General features: G+C 35.7%; 1 protein-coding gene across 3 annotated transcripts in view; it reads right to left on the minus strand.

The window, feature by feature from the left end:
- Positions 1-19,465, minus strand: part of LOC129720979 (semaphorin-2A) — a 248,267-nt gene that overhangs the window by 25,808 nt on the left and 202,994 nt on the right. For all 3 annotated transcript variants that reach the window (XM_055672969.1, XM_055672967.1, XM_055672968.1), the window contains 3 exons: positions 13,421-13,528; positions 11,864-12,001; positions 11,200-11,332 (listed from right to left, as the gene is read on the minus strand). In XM_055672969.1, coding sequence (XP_055528944.1) covers positions 11,200-11,332; positions 11,864-12,001; positions 13,421-13,528 — 379 coding nt within the window. The remainder of the gene's footprint in view (positions 1-11,199; positions 11,333-11,863; positions 12,002-13,420; positions 13,529-19,465) is intronic.

Below are 19,465 nucleotides of genomic sequence, written 5' to 3' on the forward strand. Positions count from 1 at the left end.
TATCTCTGTCTTTATTTCTTTGCCTTTTTTCCATTTTTTATGCATTATCACTTCATCTTTGTTGTACTGTTACTTTCCATTTTGCATTTTCGTTCGTTCTATTGTGTTCAAAACTGTATATATTTCCACAAGTTCGACTCTACCACCCTTTTGGGTCATCTCTATTTCATAATTACCAATTTTTATTGGTTCTCTTTTTATTTTGTTAAAACTTTCTGCAAGAAAAATCTTCGATTCGGTATCTTTTAGATTTATATATTTCTTTTTAATCTTCAATTGATAAAAATCAAATTCCCTTAAATCTGAGTTACACTGTATTTTTTTTTTGCACTTCTACTTTATTATATTTTGCGATATTTTTGAATAAGCTATCTTTCACTCTCTTGTTTTTTCTTATTCTTCTAAAAATCTCTTCATTTTCCCTTCCCCATTCTTCATTCATATATTTTGAATTATTTTCGCATCGAACTTATATCCTGATTCTCAAAAAACAAGTTTTTTTCATTCAGTTTAGGTACTCAATGTACAAAAGATTTGAATCGTTTTTCCTGGAGATAGAAATTTCAATTCTACTGAGTCACTTCAGCCGATATTTATTATCATTCATTGTTTTTTTTACGTCTATAAGTTCTTCGTTCGCCCTTTTTTCTTTAACAACCTTACAATTTCGTGTCTATATTTGAGGTTGCATTACTTTTCAGTTTTTTTTTCTTGAACACCTATTATCATTATGCTTTCGTTGTCAATTCTTTCTCTTTCTATTTGCCTATTTTCTCTTGTTTCTATCTTTTCATTTCTTTCACATGTTTCTTTAGTTGCATAGCATTCACGAATATTTTGGGCATGTAAGATACAACTTAAATAAAAAAATTATCGAAACCTCTCAATTAGAAGGTAATCTGTGTCTCTCCTTTCCTCTACCCTTTTTAAATTTTGTATCTCTATTCCTCTCTCATTTAATTCGTATCTCTCTCTTCATCTCATTCTTTATCTCTTCCTGTGTCTTTTTCTTCATCTCTTTCTTTACCTCTTTCATTCACTCTTTCGCTTTTTATTACTTTTACATCATAATTTTGCCCACTTTAGTTTTCTTTCACTCTCTCCTTTTTTCATTTTCTTACTCTTTCTCATCTCTCCCGCTTTGTCTCTCTCTTTGCCGTTTTCACTAGTTTCTGTACTTTTTCTTTTCTTTCTCTTTTCATACGCATGACACGTAAATGAAAATCGCCAAGCCCCTCCCTAATGCTCTTTCTCGCTCGCTCGCTCTATTACTTTTAATCTTTCTTTCTATTACTCTCGCTCTCTTGCTCTAGTACGCCCTCTCCCTCCATAACTCTCTCCCGTTCAATTTTTTCTCTTTAATACTCACTCTCTCAATTACTCTCACTTTTTCTATTACTCTCTCTATCTATTACTCCCTCTCTGTCTCTTACCTTCCTTCTTACCTCTTACCTCTTACCTGAATTTCAATATTTATTTCCAAAAAATTTAGTAGAGTATAACGGAAACCGATAACTATTTCTTTGATTGATCTCAATCACTCTGCTAAGACGCTCGTTATAGATTTTCTAGATTTCTCTCTCCATTACTCTTTTTATCACTATCTCCGTCTTTTTTCTTTAAGTTTTCTCAATCCCTCTCTCGTTCTCTATTGCTCTCTCTCTCTTTTTCTATCTCTATTTCTACCTGTGTTACTCTCTCACTTTACCTCAGGCTTTTTCTAACTCTCTCTCACTATCTCTATTTCTCTTTCACTCTCTCACACTCTCTTCCACTCTCTCATACTCTCTTTCACTCTCTCATACTCTCTTTCGCTCTCTCACAATCTCTCTCACTATTTCTCTCTTTCTCTACTACTTTTTTTCTGTTTTTCTCTTAATTACTCTCTCCTTATTACTCTTTTTCCATTACACTCTCTATCCCTCTTTAACACCCTCTCTCTCTTTTACTTTCGCTCTCTGTTTCTTGTTTCCTTTTTTCTCTCTCGATACCTCTTTCTCTATGACTCTTTCTCTCTCTATTTTTCTCTATTTTTCTCTTTGTTACTCTCTCACTTTCTGTCTCTATAACTTTTTCTCTACTACTCTTTCTATCTCAATGATTAGCACTCTCTCTACATATATTACTTTCTTTATATGTATTACTTTTCTATATGTATTAATCTCTCTCTTTATTTCTTTCTCTCTATATATCTATTTCTTTCCTTAACATTTCTTATATTCTCTCTTTTTCATTTCTTTTTCTTTTCTTTCCCTTTTCCTTATTTCTTTCTCTCTCTCTCACTTTCTCTTTCTGATACTCTCTCTATATGACTCTCTTTCTCTAAATTTATTACTCTTTCTATACAAGTTACACTCTCTCTCTATCTCTCTCTTTATTACTTTCTTTCTATCAATTGCTCTCTATCTCTCTATTACTCTCCCTTTCCATCTCTCTTCATTTCATTCTCTTTTTATTTAATCTTTACTTTTCATCCCTTCCTCATTTTTTTTTCTTTCGTTCTCTTTTTTTTCGTTCGCTAGTGTGTGATTTAAAAATAAAAATTGGTTTTTCGAATTATCCTGAATAAATAAGCAGGCCATTGGCTTTATTTGAATAGTTAAAAAAAAAGTAACTTACATTTTACCTCTTGATTCAGACGAGTGTACTAAAGTTTTACTTTGAAAAATAAAAACTGTAAAATTTGATGGGAAATTGGGCAAATAAGAGAGATGAATATAGCAGCGATTCCCCTACTCATTGATAACATGGAATGGAGAAATTTGACCTAGAACTAGATTCCTAGATTCCGGAATTTACGCGGTTTTTTACGCAGGACGTATCCCCCGCGTAAAAAGAGACTTTAGTGTATTTTTCTCATCGCTGTTGTTTGTCCAATTTCACGTCAAATTTTACTGTTTTGTCAGAGAGAAAAAATAAAATAAATAATTAAAATTACTTTTACTTAAAAAAAAAATGTGAAAATTGGAGGTAACGTCGTTGAATAATAGCGATGAGATGAATATAGGAGCGTTTGCAGTTTTATTTACAAGGTTAGTTTACAGTTTTAGGTTACTGAATAATCACCGAATTTAGATGTGTTAATAATTTATGAACTATGAATGCTATTTGTCTTCTCAAGTTCGATAGAGAGAAAAGGAGAACAAATAAAGATTAGATACATAGAAAGCGAATCAAATTGTAGTTGCAAAAATATGCACAGAATAATTGCATAGAAGAAAGAAAAACAAAAGAGAGAAGACAGTTATAAGATCAGTAGAAGGTATTCTTTTCAGACCGATAGCCAATTAGAAACAAAGAGAGGGTGAGGAGAAATTATTCTTTTCTATATCTTCCTTTTCTTTAATTTTACTCGTTATTTTTTCCGCATTACTACACTGGTCGGTAAAAGTAAAATTTTGCTAAAATAATTTGCCCTAAAAAGATTATAGCTTATTGATCATTCGCGTGAATTTTGTACCCCTGGTGTGTGCAGAAGTGCGGCAAAGTAATTGCTCGCCGGGTTCATCGTTTCTACGTTGGCTTTAGTCCTTGATATAGTTATCTTCACTAAGGGCACCAAAATTTACAGGAATGATTACAAAGCTATAATCTTTCATTTTTTTCCAGTTTGAGCTTTGCCCTAGTGTTAACTTGTACTATCTACCGTTCTATGTACATAATAATAGGCACGAAAAATATTTTAACTGGTTGATTACAGTTTCGAGTGAGAAATTTTTCATTGTCGTATATTGTAATTATGTCCCTATGTTAGCCCAATTATACGAAAAATGTTAGATATATTGTAGACCCTGATGATGGTTCCATAAAAAGTACGAAACGTCGGTGATGAGTAGATCAAGATCAACGTAATTATTCAGACTGCAAGCCGGAAAATCAATCCTTAGTATTATTATTAACAAACAACACCTCCAAAAAATCGATGTGTTCTTTATTATCTTAGCTAACATTCTAGACTCCACTATGTACTTCATAGTTTGTAAGTTCGTTTCTTAGGGAACAACATTTTTTCATGCAGTTCAAGTAATTCTGTAAGTTTCATCGGATGACGCTCAACTTTTTAGAGCTGTGTCGTTACTTATTGAAAGCGCGTACGGAGATTTTTTCTTTAGTTTCATTAGTTTTTTTTGTTTCTTTGATCTCTCTTACGAAGATACAACTCGATAGACCACCACTCTCTGAAAGATGGATATTTTCGAAAACCCCTGCGTACATGTGTAGAATACGCTTTAACGTAAAGATTATATAAGTTGTTATTCTTGGACAATTCCATCGACAGAACTCAGATGTTTTTTTACATGTGCATCTCTTATTGATAATCTTTTAATATGTATTGTTTCCTTTTGAAGTAGCAAAAACGCCAAAAAATGTCTCGTAAATATCCCTTTTTGGTTATCACTTCCTATAAACAATAAATCCTTTCACTTTTCTAGCACTCTTTCAATTTTTTGCCTTTCTCCTAGAAAGGTATAGCAATCACTGGAAAAACCGAAGGTATAAAAATGGTCCCAATGGCCGAACGTCATATACCACTCGACTTCTTTCGACGAACTGAGCATTTTCTGTATGTATGTATGTATGTATGTATGTGTGTATGTGTGTGTGTATGTGCAACTTTTTTTTCTCACTCACTTTTCTCAGAGATGGCTGGACCGATTTTCATAAAATTATTTGCAAATGAAAGATCTAGTTGCCCCATAGGTTGCTATTGAATTTCATTGTAATCGGATTTTTAGTTTAGAGGTTATGTATCGAAATGTAAAAATCACGAAACATCAATATCTCAGAAACCACACAACCGATTTCAATAAAACTGGTTACAAATGATTGGGCTGTCCCCAGAATCCTTAACTTTTGGAATTCGTTATGATTGAACATATGGTTCAAAAGTTATGTAAAGAAAAGGTATCCTGAGGTTGTTTAAACTCACTTATTTTTCTCAGTGATGGCTGAATCGATTTTCACAAAATTAGTGTCAAATAAAAAGGTCTAGTTGCCCCATAGGTTGCTATTGAATTTCATTGCAATCGGATTGTAACTGTGTCCGTTGTTCATAAAAATGTGAAATCACATAATGAAAGTAAACATATTGACCCTAACGATCACTGGCTAATTAAAAGGTAGAAAAATGATTGAAATGGCCGAATGTCATATACTACTCAACTCAGTTCGATGAATCAAGCATTTTCTGCTTATATGCATGTATAGGTGTATATGTTTGTGTGTGGGTGTGTACGTGTGTCTTTCGCACTCACTTTTCTCAGAGATGGTCTGACCGATTCTTTCTATCTTGGTATCAAATGAAGGGTCTATTTGCCGCTTAGGTTGCTATTGAATTTCATTGTAATCAAACTTTTAGTTTTGGCGCTGCGTCCGAGTGTGAAAATCGCTCTTATATCTCAGAAGTGTGTGTAACGCTCTCCCAATCTCACTCGATTTTCTCAGAGATGGCTGAATCGATTTCAATGAAATCAATTGCAAATGAAAGGTCTAGTTGCCCTATAAGTCTATTGAATTTTATTGTAATCTGATTTCTAGTTTAGAGGTTATGTATCAAAATGTAAAAATCACGAAACATCAATATCTCAGAAACTACACAACCGATTTGGACAAAATTGGTTTCAAATGAACGGGCTACCTAAAAACTCTCAACTTTTGAATTTTATGAAGATTGAACATATGGTTCAGAAATTACAGAAAGAAACGTGTTCTGGAGACTATTTGTCACTCATGTTTCTCAGAGATGGCTGGACCGATTTTCATAAAATCAGTGTCATATGGAAAGTATTGTTGCCCCATAAGACCCTAATGATTTTTTTTGCGAACGGATTATTACTTTTCCTGTTATGTTTAAAAATGTGAAATCCAGCTATGAAAAGAAACATATTCTGATGACTACTTGGGCTCACTCACTTTTCTCAGAGATGGTTGACCCGATTTCCACAGAATTAGTATCAAATGAAAGGTCTAGCTGCCTCATAACACCCTATTGAATTTTGCTGTAATCGGACTGTAACTTCGTCTGTAATGTATCGAAATGTGAAAATCACTAAACTTCATAATCTTAGAAACTACACAACAGATTTGAACAATATTGATATCGAACGAACGGGATAGTTAAGGGTTAACTGATGAATTATGATTGAACACGTGGTTTCAAAGCTTGGCTCCCCCATACGTCCCCGTTTTATTTGATTGTAATCAAACTTAAGCAACCGTTATGTTTTAAATTGTAAAACAATGAAAATCTATTATCTCAAGTATTACACGACTTATTTGAACATAACTAGTGTTATACAAACGAGTCATCTTTCAAACTTACAAGTAACAAACTTCATAAAAATTTGATATACTGTTCAAAAGTTTTGTAAAGAAAAGAAATTCAAAGACTATTCAACACTATAGCTGCTTTGATCAATATATATGGCCTCAACATGATTTAAATGTGGTATCGTACTATTTGAACGTTCCCGGTATCGCTCGTGATTAAATTGTTCCAAATTAAGAGTCATTTCTTATATTTCGCTATTTCTGAAGCACTAACATTACGTCAAATTTCATATTTTATACTTTAACTAGTTGAACGTTCCCGGCGATGCTCGGGGTCAAAGGTTTTAAATTTAGGAATCATTTTTTATAATTCATTACTGCTTTAGCACAACTTACTTAAAAAATATTTCACATCTTATACGTTCATCATCAGTTTAAATACTTCAATATTTTGAGAACAGAACACACATAAACTGGAAGTCGCCATATCGGATTTCCAAACGACGTATGGAGTTCCACTTTCGGAATTATTGAAATAGTTGGCCAAATACCACTTTAGGTCATTTTTCTGAAGCCGGAAGCCGCCGTTTTGGAAAAAGTTGTGTGTACTGGGTGATATTCGGGCTATTTGACAATCGTTTACAGTAAAAGCTCTGTTTAGAAAATTCGAGTAAGTAAGAAGAATTGAGTATGACCATTCATGCTTATTTCTCCTCTATAATGAAATCTAAAGAGATGCTTGTGATTTTTTTCAAAACGAAAATGTTTGTTGGTGTCCAAGGAACACGTCTGAGAAGAAGTAAAAGTTTTCTGATAACTAACAATTGTGCTTTAATCCACAAAACTATGTAGAAAATGAAAAATGACTTCCAATGCTTGAGTCGCCTCTTAATCTATGTTCAAACCAATGAAATGGGACCTTTCCTCCAGCTAAATGTTCCAAGATCTAGTTTAGGTAAAGGTAAAAAAGTAAATCGAATCCCGTAATGTGTTACTATTCACAAATCTACGAATATATCAGAAATGTAAATTTTTTATGCTCGACTCGCACTGATTCAAAACATGGATTTTCTACAAAAAAATATTTGGGAATATTAAAGAAACAACGAACATTTTATTGAAAGAAAAATCACATGTCATCGTTTGAATTTTGATTTAGATGCGACTTGAGCTTATGCTTAAAAAGTCAAAGTTTTGCATGTATTATATGTTTTTCAAAAACAAAAATCACAGAGAATATTTTAAGGTGTTTCTTTGTATGCAGAAAATCATCTCCAAAAATGCTTCGAACATACGTAGTTTTTTGAGTAATATGTCAGCTTTTAGCAATAAGAGACGTGTTATTTTTTCTCAAATGTCTTTCCTGAACATTAACTAACATTTTATTGGAAAACAATCACATATCATAGCTTTGAATTTTGATTTGCAGACAAATTAAGCCTAAATATTCATGATTTTGCACGTTTTACTTAGTTTTGTGAATGATACCTACATTTTCAGTAATCAGATACCTAACATTTCTTCTCAAATTTCATTCCTGAACATTAACAATCATTTCATTGAAAAAAAAAAAAAACACATGTCATCGCTTTGAATTATGATTTAGAGACAAATTAAGCCTGAAAATCTTGGTTTTGCATTTCTCACGTAGATTTATTAAAATTATTTAAATTTCAAATGATCAGGTACTTATTATTTTCCCTTAATTTCATTTTAAAAAAATCACAGATCATAGATTCGAACTTTGATTTAGAAGCAGAATTCAGTATGAAAAGTCATGATTTCGCATGTTTCACGTAGTTTTGTGATTATTATCTCGAATTGTAGTAATCAAATACCTGTTATTTTTACTCGAATGTTTTTCTTGAACATCAACAAACTTTTTAATGAAAAAAAATTATATGTCTTCTCTTTGAGACGAATTGAGTATAAAAAGTCATAATTTTGCATGTCTTACGTAGTTTTGTGGATAATATTCCAAGTTTTAGTAATTAGCTATTAATTATTTTTCCTCGAATGTCGTTTCCTGAACATTAACAAACATTTTAATGAAAAAAGGATCTCATGTCATCGCTTTGAATTTTGGTTTAGAGGTAAATTTAGCACAAAAAGTCACAATTTTGCATGTTTTACGTAATTTGGTGAATAATATCTCAAGTTTTAGTAATCAGATAACAATTATTTTCTCTCGAATGTCTTTCCTGAACGTAACAAACATTTTCATGGAAAAAGAATCACATGTCATCGCTTTGAATTTTGATTTAGAGGCAAATTTAGCTTGAAAAGTCATAATTTTGCATGTTTTACGTAGATTTGTGAATAATTTCTCAAATTGTAGTAATCAGATACTAATTATTATTCCTCAAATGTCATTCCTGAACATTAACAAACATTTTCATGAAAAAAGAATCACATGTCATCGCTTCGAATTTTGATTTAGAGGCAAATTCAGCTTGAAAAGTCATAATTTTGCATGTTTTACGTAGTTTTGTGAATAATATCTCAAGGTTTAGTAATCAGATACTAATTATTTTTCCTCGAATGTCTTTCCTAAACGTAACAAACATTTCAATGAAAAAAGAATCACATGGCATCGCTTTGAATTTTGATTTAGAGACAAATTTAGCTTGAAAAGTCATAATTTTGTATGTTTTACGTAGTTTTGTGAATAATATCTCAAATTGTAGTAATCAGATACTAATTATTTTTCCTCAAATGTCTTTCCTGAACATTAAAAAACATTTTCATGAAAAAAGAACCACATGTCATCGCTTTGAATTTTGATTTAGAGGCAAATTCAGCTTGAAAAGTCATAATTTTGCATGTTTTACGTAGTTTTGTGAATAATATCTCAAGGTTTCGTAATCAGATACTAATTATTTTTCCTCGAATGTCTTTCCTGAACATCAGCGAACATTTTCCGGTTAAAAAACCTTTATGTCACCGCTTATTTTTCTGATTTAGAACGATTTCAAATGATGATGATTACTGTACACCACAGAGACGGAGGGAATAATATCAATAAGATCAAGCGTTACGGAATTCCATTTTTATATAGTAGATTACAACATCAATATTTAAGAACCCAAAGAGTGAATATACCTTTTTGGATTTAAGCATTCATGTAAATCTATTTCTACAAATAAGAAGTTTGAATTAGAAAGGCTGAGTCTGAGCGCTAGGTGGATTAATTTAGGTTTTTTCTATTTCTTTCAGAATACCAGATGATTTCACTTTAAATATAAATGCAGTTATGATATTGTATTAAGGCAAAAAACACCTCGCACTCCTGTTCAACTCAATATGTCATCCACGCTCTGCTTCGTTGTATAATTTGAGGATGATTCACTAGCTTATGAACGTACTTGTTTACGTTAAACAACGAAAATAAAAGAAATTCCAATCGTCAACACTTGGAAGAAAATAAAATTAATCTAAGGTCAGAAATGATATTTTAATTAATTTGCTATCTGGTAAGTTGAGCGGGAATTTTGTTTTGAAATCAAAATAACGTGAATATAGTTAAAAAAGCGGCTAATGACCGACTCGGCAAGGTCAAAAATCTCTTTTCGAATCCAAACATTACCTTTTAAACTGCAGTGACCCGTTTAACGTATCCTGATGTTGAATTCTTGTTTAAGATTAAAATCTAGGCATCTCAATGCCAAGTGGAAACATGTGTGCTCGGCATTCGTTTGCCCCAAAGACGTGTTTTTTCCTCACATTACACTTATGACGGTTGTGATTCTCACTTACAGATAGTCGGAGCAAAAAGGCGGAAGCAAGTAACCAAAAGAAAACCCGGGGTAGCGGAAAAGTGTGACAAGTGTTGCGACACCTCGCTATAATACGGAAGCCGAAGCGTAGTCGGATCTTCCATCCTCCATTCAGAGTGCCAGGAGGAAAAGCACTTTTGCAAATAGAGAAAAAGAAGCTCCATTGACAAGCCTCCTAGATAAATACCGCCCTCTACTCGGTTAGTCGGTGAGTCAGTCAGTCAGTCAGTCAGTCAACCAGCCGGCGGAATGCAGCTACCAGTGGGAACCTCGGTGCAGCAGCAGGCAGCAGCTGTTGCAAACTATCATCCTCCGCCCAGAGTGGGCGGGTGATGAAAAGGGGACGAGGGGGGAAAAGTTTTGAATAGTTTGTTGAAACTCGTGCCGGGTTGGGGTTTCGGGACGGGATCCGGGAGTCGCCTGGGTCTGTTTGTCCGGGCAATGACTGACGAGTGTTGAAGGCAACACTTATCACCATTAATATTTGTTTTCCATTTTACCTACCTTTGGTGTGTAGGACAGTTCGGCATTCAATGGACTGGTCAATGCAAACGTGTTGATGACCAATTCCAAAAGATGAATAAAACAATCGTTTCATCTGCTGGAGGAAACGAAAAGCAAACAGGACATCATTTGGGAAGATGAAATAGAAATAAACATTTCAATGTTTTTTGCGTTCAGCAAATTTAGCAATGTCAATGTTTATTTTGGTGAATTGAGGGTACCAGTGCCTGCATCCAGGAGTTTGTTTCACGTTACTAGTTACAGAGGAACAGTAATATAAAATTAAACTATCGAAACGTCCTCTCGGTGTCAATAAATAATTTTGTTACTGATCCCCAACAAAAAAGGGGGGTGCCGATTTTGATTATCCTCCCCAGATGAACAGGATTCGTTGAATATAAATACCGGAAACATTAGTTTCATTATGGCCTTTTCATCTCGAGGGTAAGCGCGAACCGTCGATGATGAATATTCTCGTTAATTTATGGAAACCCAAACCCACCTGGCGTGGGATCGCATGAATCGCTTTCCATGTGTTTTTTTTTGCTGCTCGGACGGTGGAACAGGTGTCGGTTCACCGGAAGGTTGCGTTTTTCCTCAGATTAAGACCATAAATTGTGCATATATGTGTGGGTGTCGTAATACTCACTATCAAGCCACTTGGAGTCGTATTTCAGGGTACGCTTAAAGTTGAACACCTTCTTGCCGGTCGTCATGTTGTACAGATCGGTACGGAAAATAACCGTGTCTGCCTTGGTGAATTCAGCGTTCGTTCCCGAGTACTGCAATGAAAGAGTGGAAATAGGTGTGAGGGCATGTTAAAATTTCACAAATTCTGTAGATTAAAAATCTTTCACTTAGATTTGCATGTATCATATTTTCAACAACACAGCAGAAAAAATACAAACTCATCCTTTAGCAATACACATAGCATTATTATCTCCTGTCAAGTGGTAACTTCCGTGAAAACTGTAAAATGTTGCTAGCGCAACATCCAAATAACCAACAATGAAACACAAAACAAAAAATTGAAAACAATTCGTTGCCGTTCCCGTAGTAGTGAAAAGTTCTAACTTTTTATTGCTGCTTGCAACCAACGAACAATTGATGGGTTCGGAGATCTGTTCAAATATTTATTTCGCAATAGTTGTTTTAGTTTCCGGCAGTGTGGCCGCGCGATGCGTGGCGCGAGCGGGAAATTTATTTTATTACCACGAGGTTTCAGATTTCGCAATTCCTCTTTGGCGCATGGCCTCGCTTTCGGCTCTAATGGATGTGGTTCTGCTTTTTTTAAAGTATAATATTTTACTTACCAGCGCGGGAAAATCGCCGGGGTTACCCTGCTGCACGTAGATGGCGGTCGAATTGTCCAGAGGGTCGTACGGACATTTGGCGATGCCGAGACCGATTCCGGGCACGAACTCTGACCGTGATAGATGTGTGAGGTTGGACTGAAAGTAAATAAATGCGAGTTTTTTTATTCTAGTATCGAAATCATCCGAACACTGTGAATGGTTCAACGGAAAAAGAGCGACAAATAGCGATGATCTGAATGAACTGATTACGTGGCACGCGAACTACCGGGGCACTAAATATTCGTGGCTGAAAAGATTGGCCAATGGAATGTGGGTGGATATCAAATACAGTTTTTCAACAATAACTTCGACCCCGACGAATAAATATTCGATGGAGTTCCACCGACAAATGTAGTGAATTTTCTGTCAGCCGTCATTCACTGCCTAAACTAAGCCTCGAGTAAATAGAGTAGAATCGGCAGAGTGGACGTCATTCAATGGACAAGTGAATTGTTGTAAAAAAAAATAACAAATCTATTTCGGGCAGTTGAATTCCAGGAGCTTTGATTTAATTTGTGGACAATAAACGTCTGACTATATCAATCAGATCGGAAAAATCTGTTTCATGCCCTTTATTAGGCAAAAATTTAGCTCTTGGTGTTTTTTTTCATTTACTTGACTTTTTTCGGTTTTCCTTTCATTTCTGTTTTGATGAACTTTATGCGATTCTTAGCTGTTCTTAGCTCAAACAAGTTATCAATCTTTTGATGAGTTAGTTGATAATTTTTCAAAGCTGGTGTTGATTAAGTTGGTTTCAAAAGTTATCGGCTTTATTTTTATTGTTTAATACCACAGTAAACCATTGGTCTGTCGATTAATATCGCAACTCGACAATCCGCGCTCCGCTCAAATGATGCTTGCAAAAAGCTTCCATCACCAACGATATTTGTATGCTACTTGCCATCCAGTTTGTGTGCACTTTTTATGCATGCGGTAAGCCACCGTTAGATGAACGGATGAAATCCTAGCACTACAACGTGTGTGACGTCCTATGTTCTGGCAGCAGTTGTGTGGAAGAATGGGGGATTTCCCTAACTCCTCACCTATCGGTGTTATCAGGTTCGGGTGGATTTGGTAAATATTTTGTTTCAAAGGATACAGCACCGGATCGGTGCTGGGGGGGTTGGAAGTATTATATGTTTGTGTGTGTGTATGCCGTGTGGATACTAATAGTGTAAAAGTGCTCACAGCAAAGTGAGTAACAGGAATAAATTAAACAACCGAGCTGTGTACCGACTCGGGATATAACGTTGAATGATGAAAGGTTTTCACTGTATATACATTTTGTGATAAAATAGTTTGCCAATGCACGATCGCGTTCGATCAATCGGAAAACGTGATGAGAACATCGGTTCTGTTTTATCAACTGGGTAAACTTTCCTTTTTCGCGAATCCGTGCCCCGTGAAAGTGCACGTGTGACAACATTGTTTTACTAGCTCGCTTTTGTAAGCAAACAACACAGAGGATTTAATTTTGTTTCGAAGGCACTTGTTTTCGTGCAGCTCTGTACTTACGTATATCACTACGTCCTTCGGGTTGTGTGCGTTCGTTCCGCAGATGTACAACCGGTTGCCGTTATCTATCGGTTGGATCACCCGTATGTGGTTTTTGCAATCAAACATCTGTGGATTGGAAGAGGGAAATGATTCGGAATTAATACTTCTCTTAGACAGTGTGTGATAATCATGAGGAGATAATAAGTAAACTGAGACCATCACCAGAATCTTCTGAAACAATTCAAACTCAAATATGCTGTTTATTGTAAATTGTAGGTTTTTCGATTTTACATTTAAGCGACAAAATTTTGAATGAATGAATTCAAAATACTATTCTGAAGACGAAAAGACAAGAACTCCAATTTTAACAGAGAATATGTAAAAAACTCTTTGATAATAGGGCCAAAGTTGACTGACTAAAAGAATTAAAAATATTCGAAAAGTAAATAAATGTGGAAGCTCTATTAGGAACGAAAAATGACTACAAATGTGAGTAAATGGACGTTTTTGAATTTTCTCTGTGGGTAAAATTGAGAAATTATTTTAAAAATAATAAATCAGCAAGTTCATGGTTTAAAGATACAGTTTTTTATCTGTAACTACACTGAATATATCAGATATCATCAATAAACCACCATGTGTCTCCATTAAACAAAGTTACTGCAATAAATGTCCACACTAATATATAAAAATGTAACAGTAAAACATTAGCTGTTCTTATTTTCCAGGCTAACATTAATAAAATTATCAGAGTAGGTAAATTGTAAATAAAGCAAATTAACATAGGCTAGGTACTTAACAAATAGCGTAAATTGAAGAAGAAAAAATCTTCAGGACTATCTTGGAATATTCACAATTCACTAGAGTGCTAATAATCACAATTATATCTAAACATATAAAAAGGCAAATCTCTGTCTGCCATACACGCAAAAGTTAGATGGTGTAAAACCAGCACAAAATTAGTTTTTAGCGCAATTGTTGATGTGATTTGAAACCAGTACAATGATTGCGTGTTGGGCATAACGCAATTGATGCTCTAGCGTTTTTTCAATGTGTTTGGCAGCCCCAAACTACTACAGGGTGACAAAAAAATTCCGGTCACACAGGAAAATCGCAATATTTCAGAGAATAAGAAGAAAATCTGAACTCATAAGTAACTCATAAAGATACTTCACAGACGATATCTCGGAATTACACCACCTTTCTCTGATCGAACCAGCTTCAGACGTCTCGGAAAGTCGTCGCAAGCGGCGCGCACGTGCTCCATCGGCATCTCGTCCCAGATTTTCGTGATAACTCGCTTGAATTGCTCCAAATTTGTTATTTTATAGTCGTTCAGCTTCGATATCATGTATCCCCACACGAAATAATCCAGTGGATTCAGATCCGGAGACGACGGAGGCCATTCATTCTTCGAAATGAAATCGGTCAAGTTTTCCTCACACCACGCCTGAACAACCTTTGCGGTGTGGGATGGGGCGCCATCTTGCTGGAAGCAGTAGTAATCGTCTTCAAACAATAGTTCAGCTTGAGGCAGAATATTTTTATTCAAAACCGTGTCCAGGTAGTACGCTGCGTTGATTTTGACCCCTTTATCGACAAAAATAAGAGGCAGTTTACCTCTCTTTGTTAATGGGTCCCCAAGCCATCACTGACGTCTTATTTTGGAACCTGGAAACGTTTAGCTTGTCCGCAGGAGCTTGCTGGAGGCTCACACTCCAAACTCGATCATTTTGGCGATTGACTGTTTGCTCCAAAACGAACAGCTTCTCGTCCGAAAAAATAATCTCGTTATCTACGCGCGAACCGAGTAACTCCCGCGACCGTTGGTACCTCTTGTCCTTTGTAGCTTTGGTAACCCTGTTTTTTGTACGGTGTAAGTTTTAAATCCTTGCGCAGACGCAGGCGGATTGATTCTCGGTTCATTTTAAGGTTCCTGGCCAGCTTCCGTGCAGATTGGGCGGGATTCCGGTGAATCCGGTCTCGTATAATCTTTTTCAGCCTTGGAGTTCTCACAGACCTTGGTCGTCCAGATCGTGACTTGTCCTCGGTGCCTCTGGCCTCTAGGTACCGATTTATGGTCCGGTACACGAATATCCGATCGATTCCGAGCGGTTTTAGGTGTTTGAATATGTGTCCGGGTTTGTACCCTTTCACATATTCAGCGATAACAGCTGCTCTTAACTCTGCCATGGCTCACAATTCAATGTAAACAAACTGCACAGAAACGAAACTCTGCCACTTTGGGCAGCAAAGTTAACCCTTTCATTTGACATATAGATGGCACAAGAGATGCAACGTGTAGGCTACAGGCGACCCCAAAAAAGTGTGACCGGACTTTTTTGTCACCGTGTAACTTAAACAATTTCAACTGGTATCAAGCAGCATTGCAAAGCGAGCGAAAAGCAAAACCTTTCCCCTTCTTTCTGCTTGAGAATGAGACATATGCTACATTTTTACAGTCTTCTGTACACACGCTTTCAAGATACTCTTTCTTCTTCATGCATTACCCTGAGTAGCAGCAAGCACGCACCGACAGCATGAGTGAGACTAACAACACTGGTATCAAGTATGTACTGCACTGGTGACCAAATTCATCGAGATAAATCGATCGAGTATTATAGCTATTTCAATCTAGTGAGTTCACAAGTTGTTGTTTGCTGCTTGCACTGCTCCATGAGTAGCAGTCACTAATACACTCGACGTGAGAAATAAAGTGTCGGTATATGATACATATTCTGATTTCATTCTATGTTAATGTATTCGCAGTACAACTGTTGCGTTTTGCGTTTCACACATTTATTGTGCGATTTCTGTGCAACATTTGTGCGGATCGGGAAGACACAATGATTGTACAAGACTTCAACTTTTGCGTGTAGAGACCTGAAATTTACTGAACCGATCGGCGTGAAAATTTGTATGTAGGAGTTTTAGGGGACGAGAAAAGAGACCAGAGTTGTTCGAAACCCCTCTCTCTTCTTTGCTGGAAGGGAGGGGTCACATACAAATGAAAGTCAAAGTTGTTGAGTTGTACCAGGTATACAAATATGCTAATATAGTCAAGGTAATACAGCGTGGCAGGCTTCAGTGGGCTGGATATGTAGCCAGAATGCCTGACGAGAGAGCCGCCAAAACTGTCTTTAGCAGAGAAGAGGAAAAACACCGTTGACTCCGTAGTAGGCCTCGCACTCTATGGATGTGCGTGGTGTAAGAAGATGCACGATTTACTAGTGTAAGAGGTAACTGAAGAACGGCTGCCCAAGACAGAAGAAGCTAGACATTTTCGTTCAGCCTTAGATCGGTAAACTGTCCGTCGGCAAATGAAGTAAAGCAAAGTAAGTAATAATTACCGGAAATCGCCATCTCAATTTCAAAATGGTGTCTAACAGTAGTTTTCAACATACTGATTCTAAAAAAAACTTAATTGAGGGGCTTTTGAACTTTCTTGATGTTTCAGACAGCCCTAGTGTCTGAACATCTTCTTCAACCCCTAGGTATGTCAAAAAAACCTGAATTAGATTCAGAATCTTCCCATATTGCACAAAATATCTCAACTTTCCTATCAATACCCCAATAGTTACGTCTATAACAACCTCCGTATGCAAAGTTAGGTGGAAATTGGTTCAGGCGTTCCAGATTTGCGGTGGTACATACATACAAACATGCAAATTTACATATATTGGCTTTTATTGAAATGGATTAGCACGGGTACACATATAAAATAAAAACACTCGGTCCAAAGTGTCAATCGCGAGGAGCTTTAAAAAGATTAAATTTTTTCTTTTCGAATCTAATATTCACAGGTTGATGAAGTACTATTTAAAGGGGGTCTCCTCATCAGTCGGTATAAAAAAATATGCTATTTTCTGATTTTTGACGTGGGAATACGTCTTGTTATGCTAGGGTAAAATGCTAAGGAGAGTGTAACGGAAATGTGTGTTCTTGAAATGCCTATTCTGTAATTACCAAGGAATATATTTAAACGCCAATGTCTCAATGGAAAGGGGAAGGTTGCCCTAAATTGATACTAGAATAACTAGAATAAGCATTCAACCAATCACGAGCTCGTTTCCGTAACTGAGAACAAGCTGGTATCGTGTATCGCAAGTGCCATGTACCGTTTTAAATGCATGCATTGTTGTTTTGATTGAATAGATCTTGAACACTAATGTCTTTTTCGATAGATAAAGTTTTCTCCGACACCTGGGTTTCAAAATTCGCTTATCTCTTGAGTTACAAACCAATGAGAAATAAACTGTGAATCAATTAGTAAAGCAGCGGCTAGCCAATCACGAGTTCGCTCTTTGTTTGTGCTGATCATTTCAGACCAATGCATGTTATGAGTGGCCCTACCTTATTTTCAAGTTATGTCATTTTCCCAGTTTCGCTAGACGCAGAGCGTTTTAATTCCGTGTTTAACATAAAAATGAATCACAAAAATCATGTTAGCTACCAGTCAGTGAAGTTCTCCGCTGCGCAATAAGATAACACGTTGTAATTATCATGTTGCAGCTAGGTCGGAAAACTTCGAAATTTTTCTCGGTCGGATTAGAGTAGATAGCAAGAATGCAAGAACGTAGCATCCAACTGGGTGATACCAGAATTCTTTCCCGAGTTCGAAATGCTGCTGTAAAGGCGAACTACAACCGGCTTTCTCAGGACGTTTCCCTTTTTTGTTTTAAACGTAATGAATTTTCCACAACGGAGTCAGAATTTTTCATAATGAGTGACCATCGCTTTTAGAAGCAGCCATTACCATTTTCGTCCATAATATCAATCAACTGAAGAGTTTGATGAATAACAATTTACGTAGTCCGGTGTCAGCCATGCAGTTCCCTCTACTCGTTTCGAGGTAAAAAAACATCACAGAGAAAGAACTTGTTACATTTATTAAAAGATATAATAATAAATCGATAGCAAACGCATGTTCAACAATCTAGTTTGCGTTTGTATGATATTTCTAAGATTTGGGTTATGTGAAGAATGACAGTACATGTAAAAGTTATAGCATTGAAAAAGAAAGAGTAAATAATATTGTAATTAAGGTGAATACAACAATCCTTTGAATTTGATTGATATTTCGTTTTGGGATAGTGGAAAGTAGTGGAATGTTACGGAGGATGCCTTCCGCGATAAACCCTCATGAAAGTAGTTTAATATGATTTAATAGAACTAGAAAGCAACCAAAAAATGACTCATGAAACAAAAATGCCTTCGCATGGGTTGGTTTGGTACTAAGATTTATTGGGGTTTTAAAAAAAGCTCTCAGCACACTTAGTTTCTTTTACCGAACTCAGCAATCTTTTCAACGAGTTCTCAACAGCAATTAATTTTCTTGACGAGTGTTCGGTAATTTTTCATTCTCGCTGAAACGTCAAACATAAAAGATAGCTCAGTAAAAATTTACAAAGTGTTCATCAAAAATTGCTGCATGAGTCGGTATTTACAATGCTAACTATTCGTCACGAATTACCGAGCGTTTTGTAAATTTACAGAGCTGACGATTCGTCAAAAATTACCGAGCGTTCTGTAAACGTACAGCGAAAAGAGAAAAATAAATACGACCATTGTGAAAGCTGCTATTACAACCGTTAAATAATATTATGAAGGTATTTCGGATTGTTTGGATCGATTATACTGGTGTTCTCAGCACATTCAAGTAAAAACTTGATACGTTTAATGTTATGATGAATATAGGTTTTTTATTGCAGGTTTCTAGTAAACTGCTCTCCTGTGGTGGAAAAATTTCCATATGCTGACAGAAATGATTTGCATTATCTCAATCGTAATAGATAGAGTCTTGGGTGAAATCATTGTTGCGGATGTGCCATGATTTGAAACATTCAACTAAAATACACAAATACGTACATATTTGATAAATAAAAACTTACTGAATAGATCGTGTACTTCCACGTCGTTTTCTTGTAGATTTTAAAGTACGATATCCATTTTAGTTTTTTTTTTAAAACCACACGCGAAACACTTTAAAAACACAACTTCAAAACTCTTTGAATATTTGCAAAATGACGGACTTTTGATGTTTCGTTTTGACAGATATAGAAA

This window comes from Wyeomyia smithii, chromosome 2 (genome assembly GCF_029784165.1).
Source record: "Wyeomyia smithii strain HCP4-BCI-WySm-NY-G18 chromosome 2, ASM2978416v1, whole genome shotgun sequence".
In the NCBI taxonomy this organism is placed as follows: domain Eukaryota; kingdom Metazoa; phylum Arthropoda; class Insecta; order Diptera; family Culicidae; genus Wyeomyia; species Wyeomyia smithii.